This window comes from Furipterus horrens, unplaced genomic scaffold (assembly GCF_987537825.1).
Source record: "Furipterus horrens unplaced genomic scaffold, mFurHor1.1.pri manual_scaffold_2, whole genome shotgun sequence".
Classification (NCBI taxonomy): domain Eukaryota; kingdom Metazoa; phylum Chordata; class Mammalia; order Chiroptera; family Furipteridae; genus Furipterus; species Furipterus horrens.
This window is the reverse complement of record NW_028327172.1, coordinates 204,790,786-204,803,022: the sequence shown is the minus strand read 5'-3', so window position 1 is coordinate 204,803,022 and position 12,237 is coordinate 204,790,786. Positions and strand designations below refer to the sequence as shown.

General features: G+C 36.0%; 1 protein-coding gene across 2 annotated transcripts in view; it reads right to left on the bottom strand.

Moving 5' to 3' along the window:
* Positions 1–12,237, bottom strand: part of PPARGC1A (PPARG coactivator 1 alpha) — a 107,878-nt gene that overhangs the window by 1,221 nt on the left and 94,420 nt on the right. For both annotated transcript variants that reach the window (XM_090267019.1, XM_090267018.1), the window contains exons 11-12: positions 5,738–5,859; positions 5,258–5,409 (exon numbers count right to left, since the gene is read on the bottom strand). In XM_090267019.1, the coding sequence (XP_090123145.1) occupies positions 5,258–5,409; positions 5,738–5,859 (274 nt within the window). The remainder of the gene's footprint in view (positions 1–5,257; positions 5,410–5,737; positions 5,860–12,237) is intronic.

The following is a 12,237-nucleotide window of genomic DNA, read 5'->3' as shown; positions in this document are numbered from 1 at the left end:
TTGCTATACTTTAAAAGAATAAGCCCCCACTCTTCTTACCCAAGGTTTCTCAACAACTTAGGTGGAGAGACAAGAGTAGAAGCCAGGACTAATTTTCCTATTCAACATGACTGACTTCATGCAGCACAAAATCCAGCTGAGTGACAGAGAGAGAATTAGAACTTCACCCACTCCCCACTCGGCTACTCTCCTTTGAGGCAGGAGAAGTATATGATCCAGGCATCTACTCCATACTTTTGAGCACCCCAGCAATGGTGGCACAAACTCCCCCAAATCGGAAGGTTTAGGGAAATGCTTCATGTCCAGAGAGGATAAATTCAGTATCTTTACTAATTCATAGGAGACAGAACATATGCATGTGTGAATTAAGCCATGGTCTTTTTTGAATCCTTAAGCTAGCCCAAGTCAGCTTCTGTGCCAAGTCTCGCATGCTACTTCAAAGAGTGAGCCCTTTACAAAATCAATGTGTTTCAGCAATACTGGATGTCAAGTAAAAATCTGCTAAACTATTTCTGATTTCTCCCATTGACACGACTAAAAACATCAGATACTTCTGCTGGTCTTGCAAGTGAGAAGGGAATCCTGGAAATATAACAGAAAACCTCTTACAAATACATCCGTTCTTTGTGAGCACTTATTTTGAAGGGAAAAACATGTGTACTGAAAAAATATTAACAATCCTACTAAAATATGAACATTCCCATTTTCAGACTAAGTTCCGAAAAGGAAATGCTCCAAATGACAGAAAAGTGTAAGACTAGGTCATGTGGAAGCATAATCATTAACCTCTCAAGGTATTTTGCTGAAAAGGTTGTAATCACTCATGCTCTGCAGCACCAGGCTGACTTTTTTTACACTTTGCTACAATCTACTTAACCATCTTTGCTTTCAAAACAAAGAAACCCTGCCATGTTGTTTCCTCTTTCATTCTCATGGTGATTCCTCGTCTTCACTGAATTTTTGTCAGGCAACTTTTTCCAGGTAAGAACAACCACAAAACAACAATAATTAAAGTCAGCCCCAGACATAAAAGCAAGGACGAAATGAGCAATATTTCCTTACTAACATCTTCAATAGTGAATTCTTAAATTATAATGGCTCTCCACCTTTCTTTTTATAGCCGAATGCATAGTTTGTTTGTATCACTAAAGCCTCACCAGCAGCTCTTGTTTGAATCAAAATCTTTTTTTAAATTATTTATTTGTTTGTTTGTTTATTTATTTTTAATTTTTTTAGAGAGAGGGAAAAGGAGAAAGAGAGGGAGAGAAACATCACTGTGTGGTTGCCTCTCACTTGCGCCCCCAGCTGGGGACCTGGCGTGCAACCTAGTCATGTGTCCTGACTGGGAATCGAACCAGCGACACTTGGCTCACAGGCCGACCCTCAATCCACTGAGCCACAGCAGCCAGGGCTCAAAATCTTTTTTGTAGAAACAAAGAAGAAGAAGAGGAGGAGGAGGGGAAACAGAGGGAGGGAGAGAGGGAGAGGCAGAGAGAAAAGAAGGAAAAAGGGAAGTGAGGAAGGAAGGAAGTCACTCATTGCCAGAGATTAGCCAAAAATCAGAGTTCCACTTGCGTGGTAGAAGGTGGCAAGAGAGTCTTCTAATGTTGGGAGTCTGCATGACATCAAGGTTACACAGACCCATCAGAAACACACACGCACGTCTTTACTTAAGGGAACTTTTGAGGATGCTTAAAATGTTTTAACTCAGAATTATTCTGCATGCAACCAAAAATTTCCATGTTTCTGTACTGTTGTTAGCAAATTCTAAAAATATTTTGAAACAGTAGTTCTCAACAGTTTTTTTTTTTTTCACTGAGAAATATGAAGGCTGGATTTACATATATACACACTTATATGAGCATACTATATCACACAATAGACACCCCATCTTTTTTGGTTACATGTACTTCCTAAGGCAATAACATAGAAAAGTAGCCCCTTTTTCTACACTAAAGGAAGGATACTGCAACTGAAGTAAAATATGAGAAAAAGTTTGATAGAAATAAAAAAGCCACTCTAATTTCTTTTTAAAATAAATTGTTACAAATGACATTGTATAAATAGAAACAAATCACATTGCAACTGTATTCCTGGCACATAGAAAACTGTTTGCACAAAGTAGGTACTAAAGTTAATATTTGTTAAATAAATATATTCATCTTCACCACCACATATTATTAAAATTATGGCTGAAAATATTTGTATTGGGATCCAGGAATAATTTACCAATAAACAGCAAGGGGTTTATGAAAAGTTATGTATATATTCAAGATGCTGATAATAAATTTTATTTCGTTGAGTCAATAAAAATTTGTGATGAATATTTTCTTTATTTTATTTTTTTCTTATATGTTTAAGTTCTATACCATAATTAGTTCACGATTAAAATTATTTTATTATTTCTACTGGCCCATCCTTCTACTTTGATCAGATAGTCCTAATCTAATTTTTATCCTTTCTCTTTAATATTTTTCATAGAGATCTTTCAGAACAATTCATTTGTTTTATAAGACAGTAAATAGAAAAACACACAGATTACAGATTCACAGAAACCAGACTTAAATCCTGGCTTTGCCATAGTAATCTTGATTGCCCCTTTAAATTCTGAATCTCACTTAGAAAACTGGCTCATAAATTGTAATTAGAATCATTATGTTTTGCACTAATAATGCTGTAGTGGCCAAAAGTGGCCTCAATGGTATTGAAATAGGATGTATAACCTAACTTAATTTTGGGGAGAAAAGAAAAACAAACAAAAAAATGGTTAAATCTATCTAAGATGATCGGTCACTTTACTCTTGGCAAAATGTATCTGTATCACACCAGTTTCCCTTTACACTTGACACACACAACAGCTCACAGTTTCTCTAATTGTCCAGTATATGCCTCTGTTCGCCATGTTCAGTGGCCATGCCCTGATGCATTTAAGTTGAACTCTTTAGGAGACAAAGACAAGACACATGTGAATGTTGTTCACTTCCAAAGCTGGACACTCATGTTGACAGTTCCATTTTTTAAATAACTTGAAACTTCTAACTTCTCATGACATCATTTAAAATCATAATCATTGCTACTCTTCATTGAGCAACTATTTTATGGCAGACACTGCTATTGGATTCACAAACATTAACTTAATCTTCACAACAGCATTATAAGGTATTTTAGCAATGAAAAGCCAAAAACAGAGGGAGTTTAATTGCTTGCTTCAGGTCAGAAGCTAAGTCCAGTTTCAATCCCAGTCTGCAGGATTCTGAAAGTCTGCAGGCTCTTTGACTATACCATGCTTACGCTCAGATCGACCACGCTTCATGCAATTGTAGGGCTTGAGGGAATTGGAAAAACCCGTGCTACTATAATGCACATCAAACACACTTTTCAGAAAATACAGAGCTAGCTTAGCAACGGCGAAGTTTCATTGCTGCTGGCGAGGCGGTAAGGTAACGAGAAGGGAAGCATTCTTCTTAGAAATATTTCAGGGAGGCTCTAGTTCAATTTGGAAATACCATTCAATCCTTCCTCTCCCAGTGATGAATCATGATCTAAAAGCCCCTCTAGGTAGCTTATTTTAAACTCTAGATGTTTTGAGAGACTAGAAACACCCTGGCCTTCATCACTGAAGAAAATAAGTCAAATCAACTCAAGACTTCAATCTGTCTTGACTGTTTTTATCAGACAACATTTGAACAAATTAATGACTTGCCACCGTTTATATTTTCATCCCTAGACCTCGATCTCTCTAACAGTAAGCTAACTCTCCCCTGCTTCATACTATCTATTTAGCTTTTGAAGTGAATTATAGCATATTCCTCCTGAACAATGCACACTACCTACATCAATTACTCTAGGGAGACATCACTTTTGTGGAAGGGAGAAAAAAAAAATCCCTGTGTTTGGTATTCATTTCTTTCTTTATACCAAGCCAAAGCAAGTACAGATAGAAATATATTAATTTTTATATAATATAATAAAAAGCTTAGGAATAGATTTACATGTTAATTTTATGATTAGTAATATAATTGATTTTAAATAATTATGTCACATGCATGAGACATTTGGCACTTCCCTTCCTTCATCAAATAATGTAAAGTCTTACATACATTAGATAGGAAATCATATACAAAAGAACAAAATTAAAATTCGAAAGGAAATTAAGATGTCCATTGTAGCATTATTTATAATATTAAAAAATTAAAAACTGAATAAATATTTTGATATAATGGAATGATTAAATATAATGATATTTTTCACTGAACAAACTAAGGTGTAGCCATTAAAATGTGCAGATAAATTATTTTTAATCTTGTGAGTACAGTGGAAAATGACCTTATATAATATTGAGATAATTAAAATTTAAAGTATATTTTTGTATATATAACCTTAACGATAACAAATTGGACACTCTGAGACAAAATGCTGGCATGTAACCACACATTAGGTAAAAGTGGTTATCTCTAGGTGATAGGTGATTCTCCTGTTTTTCTCAATGTTTTAAAAAATATTTTCTAAATTTCACCCCTTGAATCTGTACAACTTTTATAACAGGAAAACAAAATTCAATACTTAGGTGTGCTTCAGTTTCCTTATCTGTAAAATAGGGATGACAATAACAATATCTGTCTCCTGTAATTGTTCTGATAATTAAATAAGAAAATGCTTGCAAAGCCCCTGGTGCCTAGCACATAGAACTACTCAGTAACATTTTCTTGTACTGATTTTAAAGAAAGTATAGTGTGATTTGGCATATAAAATTTTATTTTCTCCTCTTAAGGTGCAATTTGTAGAAAACATTACCATTTCTAAGGCTTTGTGATATAATAGGAAAAAGAATATGATGGCAATCCTGGACCAAAGGATTCAGGGTTGGAGACAGAAAGCAATGGCAGATTACACACATACAGAGACACGCACACAACACAAACACATGCAGACACACACTATACCCAACACATACACATATACCCAATACATACACACACAAAACATGACATACCACATATACATACATAAACAGTGCAGAATTTCAGTATCAGAGAGGAGATTACACCAAATTTACTTCTGCCCTTTGCTGCCAAAATCTACGCCTCTTACTTCTGAAACTGTCTCATGCAGTAAAAATTAAATAAGATAAATTTTGTATTCAGATATTCTTTCTAGTAATATAATGGTTCAACCCAATGTGCCTACAGTTTACATTTACTTCCATTTTGGGCTCTACATTATGGATTCCTCATTCCATGTACAATAAAATCCATACCTAGGTCTGCATAGTTAGACTTGAAAAATTGCTTGCGTCCACAAAAGTACAGCTCGAAGTCAGTTTCATTCGACCTGCGCAAAGTGTATCCATTTTCAAGAGCAGCAAAAGCATCACAGGTATAACGGTAGGTAATGAAACCATAGCTGTCTCTGCAATGAACAAAGAGAAGTTCAAGGCTAGTGAGGAAGCATTAGCATATATGACTATAACCCTTTCTACTTTGGGAGACTTTGCTGGTGCCAATGTCTGAACCACTGCTCCATTTATCAGTGTGATTGTCCTGTCAAGCAGCTAAATACTTATTTCTGGGACAGGAAATCTCAACTAGAAAGATTAATAAATAGGGATGAAAGAAAATAAATAAGGTTCTGAACTCAACATGTCATCTGTCAAAGCAACCCCATCCTAGTAATCTTATGGCCATAATTTTTTACATATGTCAGCTTCTAAACAAGAAATAATCTTGAAGATTCTCACCCATCATCTCGCAGATTTACTGTGCACTCCTCAATTTCACCAAAAACTTCAAAACGGTCCCTCAGTTCTGTCCGTGTTGTGTCAGGTCTGATTTTGCCAACATAAATCACACGGCGTTCTTCCTAGGGGTGAGGGGAGTAAAGAGGGACTTGCTAGGTCTGGAGATAGGAATAAAGTCGAACCTCTAGAAACATTCATAAAGATACAATCATGCATAAGAAGAACCCACAAAGCATGTCAGTTAAAGCAAAACATACAGTAAGACTAAATGAAAGGCTACACTTGAACCAAGTTTTAATTTTAATTTCATCAATATCACTCTCTTCCCTTACATACTCTCTCTTTGGCAACTCATTCACTTCTACATTTTTTTCTATCTCTGTACTTCAGTCACATGAACTTTTTCACATGTTAGAAAAGAAATATGTGCAATGTGATCAGTTATCATTATATAACTGAACAATACCTATTAAATATTTTAACTCCTGTGACTCAATTATTAAAACTCAAAATTGGTAAGAAACTGACCTGGCTTGCCAAACCATTTAATTTCTTATTAACTCAGAATTCTAATAAGGAGGTGAACAATTTTTTCCAGTTTTGTTAAGAAATAATTGACATAAATCACTGTAAAGTTTAAGGTATACAGCATGATGATTTTAGGCACAAATTTTGACATTCCTCAAGAGCATTTTTTAAACTCTAGTATAAGTAAAGATTACTTGAGATTCTTATTAAAAATGCAAATTATTAGGAATTATCCCAGCTGTACTAAAAATTATTTGGAAGATAGGATTCAATGATCTTCATTTTTAACAAGCACACCCAAGTGATTCTGATGCAGGTGGTCCAAAGACAATAACTTGAGAAATACAGTCTTCAAATATAGACTATTTTAAGCCATGGGTCTCCAAAGAAACAGTTATAAAAAAGGTTATCAATTTCACTTTGTCAATGAATCTTATTTTAGAAACAGACTGGAAGGGTGTGGCCTAATTTTCACCAGTGGTGTCAATATCATCATAATCTGAAAGTTATCAGCAATTTATAACCTTCAAAATACAGGAAGAATATTTTGTAGCCTGAGGATATATTTCTTCAAAAAAAAAAAAAAAAAAGCAGGATTGCATGTAAGAAGCAATCCTATAAATCTTGTTCTAAAAAGATAAGCCAGAGGCAATGATGTCTCTCAAAAGTGAGAAAAGGCAAGAATGGAAGGAGTTAATATAAAGAAAGTGCTTACCAACTAGGCTACTTGTCTATCAAGGACTAACAAGAAGGGAATGAACTTCAGGATGCTGAGATTTAAGTTAGATGGAAGCAAAGACCAGGAAGCACAGGACCAAGGTACAGATTTTGCTTGCCTAAGACTTTTCTCTGGATGTCCTGAGAGTATCCTGTCTCAGATGATGTGAAAGGTAATTTAGGCCTAAGGCAAAGAACTGTGTTGTTTACTGAATGTCTTTCCTTTTCATGTGCCCAGTATTTAGCAAAGTACCTGGCAAAGACTGGGCACTCAATAAGCACTTATGAAATATAACAGAACAATTCACAGACTCTATAATAGATATTATCCTAGGGGATATAATAATTCATGTTTCATCTTCTTTTACCTTTATGCAACCCTCATATTTTTATTTTCATCAGGGAAGTTCCTCTGAGCTGCAAATTCAAATAACCTACTATCTACTTAACATCTCAGGTTAGGTGTTTCCTCGGAATCTCAAACTAGACCAATGTTACCCAAACCAAACTCCCTCGCTCTGCCCTCTCCCCAATGAGTCTTTCTCCAGTGTTCTTGTATCAGTGAAGTTAACATCATCTAGCCAGTTATTCGGGACAAAAACCTGAGTGCCTTCTCCCACATCTAATCACTCATTGAGTCCTGTTGATTTCTACCTCCTAAATCTCTCTCTAGTCCAACTCCTTTATCATATCTCCCCTCACCCAACATGCCAGCATCTCTTTCTAGATTAGTATAACAGCCTCTTCACCTGGGCTCTGTGTCTATGTTTATCATCCTCAAATCTATCCTTTCACTCAGCCAAGAGTAGTCTTTGCTAAGGGAACAGGAATCCAATCATGCCATTTACTATCTAACACATTCCGATGGCTTCTCCTAAATCATTAATAGGACCAACTGGGTCTGTCACAGTCTGGACCTGTTGTTATCATGGGCTTTATCCCCACACACTGCATTCTTTCCAGTTACATTGAGCTTCTGTCAGCCTTTAGTATATACTGTGTTCCTTCCTTTCCCAGGGCCTTTGTACAAGCTGCTTCCTTACTAGTTGGGACATCCTTCCTACACTGCCTCTCCCTCCCCTCCACCAACATACATATACTGCTTAGAATTACATTAAACTCAAAAGCCATTTCCTTTCGGACACTTGAAACGAGGGCAAGATTCCTATGAGTTACTCTAAAAGAGCACTGTATTTATCCTTTGTAGTTCTATGTCCAATTGTAATTAAATAATGAATAGTTTATTCATTGTTTAATGTTTATCTCCCCCTATAATAAAAGCTTTATGAAAGCAGAGAGCATACCTGTCCTATAAGACTACTACATTTTGCCCTGGCTGCTGTGGCTCAGTGGATTGAGAGTCGGCCTGCGAGTCAAGTGTCACTGTTCGATTCCCAGTCAGGGCACATTACCAGGTTGCACATCAGGTCCCCAGTTGGGGGCGCGAGTGAGAGGCAACCACACAATGATGTTTCTCTCTCTCTCTCTTTCTCCTTTCCCCTCTCTCTAAAAATAAAATAAACGAATAAATAATAAATTTTAAAAAAAAAGACTACTACATTTTAAGATACCTGAAACATCAAGTCTCAATAAGTATTTGTTGAAAAATCAATCACGAATCAATTATTTTTAACACTTAACTCCACACCCTTCACTACATCAAAGATGCCTATGTGAGGTCCTAAGATAATGGAGAAAGAAAGCCAAGGTTTAGTGCTTGAGCATAAGAGAAACTTTGCCTAAGTAGCTCAGCTGAGTGAATTAACGAAGATTTTCATGACTTGTTTTTACAGGGTTAACTGTTAGCAGTATGGAGTAACTACGAGTTTGCAGGACTCTTACACTTAAAAATCACCTCTGAGGACCAGAGGTGGGGCTCCGCTGAAACAGCTGGTAAAACACAGTCCCCCTGATATCAGCTCCTGAGCCTACATAACTGACCAGATGATGTCCAGCAACCAGAGCAGGTTGCCTGATTCACTTCCATGTAGATTGTATGTCTCAATTGAAGGCTGTAATTGTGTTGCTCCAGAGCATCCAGCACATTCAGGAGGTCAATAAATATAAATGGATGGTGAGACTCATCCTGGGGCAGTGCTATACACTTGAGCAATGGAATCATAACATCACATTCCGTTCTATTTACGCACCCAGCTCCAGCCAAACAGCCGAATGTGATGGGACTGCTCTCCAAACTTCCTGGCGCCTGTTTGCATGGGTGTTACGGATTTTTTTTTAATGAGACTTTTTAGGAAGGTTACTACCATATAGAGGAAAAGGAGGAGCAATGCAGAAGAGAGAGAAAGAAATTAAACCATCACAAGGAAACTGTTCAGCTACCATTATGGGAATACACACAGCCTACGTATTCAAGTAACTTCGAAGTTAAAGCTACAATCTACCATATGTATGTCCATATGCAGATGTATTGGGACAGTCTCTGAATTGCTTCTTTATATGAAGCTGTCTGCAACAATGATTCCACAAAGGAGATAAACCAGAGGACCTTTTATATCAGAGACTGATATATTCTGCAGTAAAAAGAAGACACAACCTAGCTGAGAGGAACAGAAGTACAAAAGGCCTGTGCACAGTACTACCTATTTGTTTATCATCTCCTTTTATAAAACACAGAACTGGGGCCAAGTCTTGGTACCTTACAAAGACTAGAGATTGAAGATATGTTAAAATAATCATTTGAGAAAATGATTAGAGTGTTTAGTTTCCCTGGTGCTAAAAATGAAACTAAAAGGCATCTGAAGGTCTAAAAAGCAAAGACAAAAAATCTCTCCAAGATTGCCCCAAATGTCTAGCAGAGAACTGATTATTTTTAACATGTTGCAGTTTTATTAGACAGATGAATAGATTCCATATCTTTAAAAAACCTTACATTTGCAGCTAATTTTTCAAGACATTAATTTCTAAACAGGAGATGAAAGGAAAAGAAATCAAAATGCTTAATAACATTTCCAACTTCATAAAGGCTTGGAGGAACTCTAAACCTTTGGCAAAAGCTTTTGAAAAATTATTTTCAGAGCAGTTTTCACTATTGAGAAGGATGGAATATTTAACAAATATCTTTTAGCTTCAATTTTCACAAAAACTAGTTTGCTGATGGGGTAGATAATAAAAGAGAAGATTTACGTTGCATTAACAGGTATGGTAAATCCTTATATCAAAACACAGGGGATAAATAGAGAAAAAAAACCTTACTGAATTAACTGACTTTGCATTATCAAAATATTTATCAGAAAGTGTATAGAGCCTCCCAAGTTAGCTGAAGAAAACAACCATGTTTCTCATGAAAGAATAAGCCTGGCAAAAGGGATTTGACTAAGAATAAAAAATAAAATTAATAAGAAAGTTAACATTTATTGTCAAAAATATATCAAGTACTGTTTTTGATGGATTTTTTTTTTAATGCATCATCTCTCCAAAATGCTCTGCAATTCAAAGAATAGCCTGATGGAATTTGGATTCTTAGAACTTTTTATTCTATTTTTCCAAATTAGAATAATTTTTAAAAGTCTCCTCCTATGCTAAGGAAACTGCATGTCAACTTTGGCAATAAAAGATTTGTGTACATGGTCAGATTAGCTACCTGACCTCCTCAAAAATTCCGAGTATACTACAAATGCTATAAATGAGATGAACGAACAAACCCTATGCAACTTCTAGAGTGAATAGCATAGTCAGGTCCTCTGTTGAAAGAATAAACTGAGGGGGTGGGTGGCCATGAAAAGATATGACTCGACAGAAAGAAATGCCAACACTGACAAAACCCCAAAACAAAAGGATATTTTTCTCTTGCCTTTAATATTGATTACACTCATTTAATCCACTAGTCATTCAATAAGTTTCTACTCTTGGGGGTCACTCATAAGTAGGAAGCAGAACTATAGCATTTGTTTTTCCAGTTACCGCCCTCCCAGTAATACTCAGACATGTCCCTCCTTAGTGTCTAAGGTTGGATATATATGAATAAATCCAGGTCAGTCTACTTAATAGACAACATCCATGCAAGTAAGAGCAAAGATGTAAGTAAACCTAGTGATAAGTCAGACAACGTGAAAACTATAAACAGAGAGTATATACAACTACTTTTGGTAAACTGCTCATTTCTAATGGAGAGCTCAGAACTCAACCTAAGATGTATTCACTCACACAAAATAGCTTTTAAAAAAGGCTTGAATAGAAAACTACTTAATTTTCTCCAAAAAGAGTAACTGTGAGAAATTACACAATTTTTTGTTCATTTGGAAGAAGCTGATCATTATCAGTGATGATGCACTGTTCCTGGCTCCTGGGTGGCACACTAACCGACAGAGGAGACGAGGAATGAAATGCCACCATCATTGCCCAAGCACATCTGGTTTTGGTTTTGAGCACTGAGCCATATCATAATGTCTAGATTTTCCCTTTTAATTAACATCCCATTATAATGTTTTCTGGCAGGAAACGGTACAGATTGCAAATGAAGTTGGACTTAGAAGTCCACAAGAAATTAGAGCGGTGACAGTTTAGACACTAAGTACCAAACTCTGGCTTGCACAATTCCAATATAACCTGAATTATTTCAAGCCTGTGAGGCTGAGAAAGGCAGAGGATGAACTGGTCCTTGAGACAGTTTAGATGGAAATTGGAGGAAAGTAGCAACGGAAACAAGAGCAATATTCAACCCCAATGAAAGATCTGGGTTAGTAATTACTAATCATTACTCTTCTCTGAACTCTCTTATGTTCATTTGCACTCATATTGGCTTGGATAGAGACTTTTAGAGGCATCAGCTATGAAAATTTCATAGACCTTCCAAACCATCTCCTAATGGAGCTCAAAATGACAGCAAGATAGACCACAAAACAAAGGTAACAAAGTCACTTTAATTTTATAAAATACCAATTATTATATAATTTTAATATTATTTTTATTTCCTGTGGAGCTTCTGCTTTGTTGGTCTCCTAATTATATTACTGATCTGAATTAAAGCAAAATCCAGCACTGTGCCCAAAGTATTCCAAATATAATGTGCCACTTATTCATTACTGTAAGGGTATCTCCAAAATCTGAATGGAAATCACCTACCCAACCAACCTAGGAAGACTCCTCTAGTTCCTTTAGCTGCTTCATGAATGACTTTTCAAGCTAATCTAATCAAATGAATCAAAAATCATTGCATATATCTCTGGGCCCAAGTTCATAAAAATAAACTTTGCAAACTGCATTTTGGAATAAGAAAGCAGATCATTTTGAGGAAG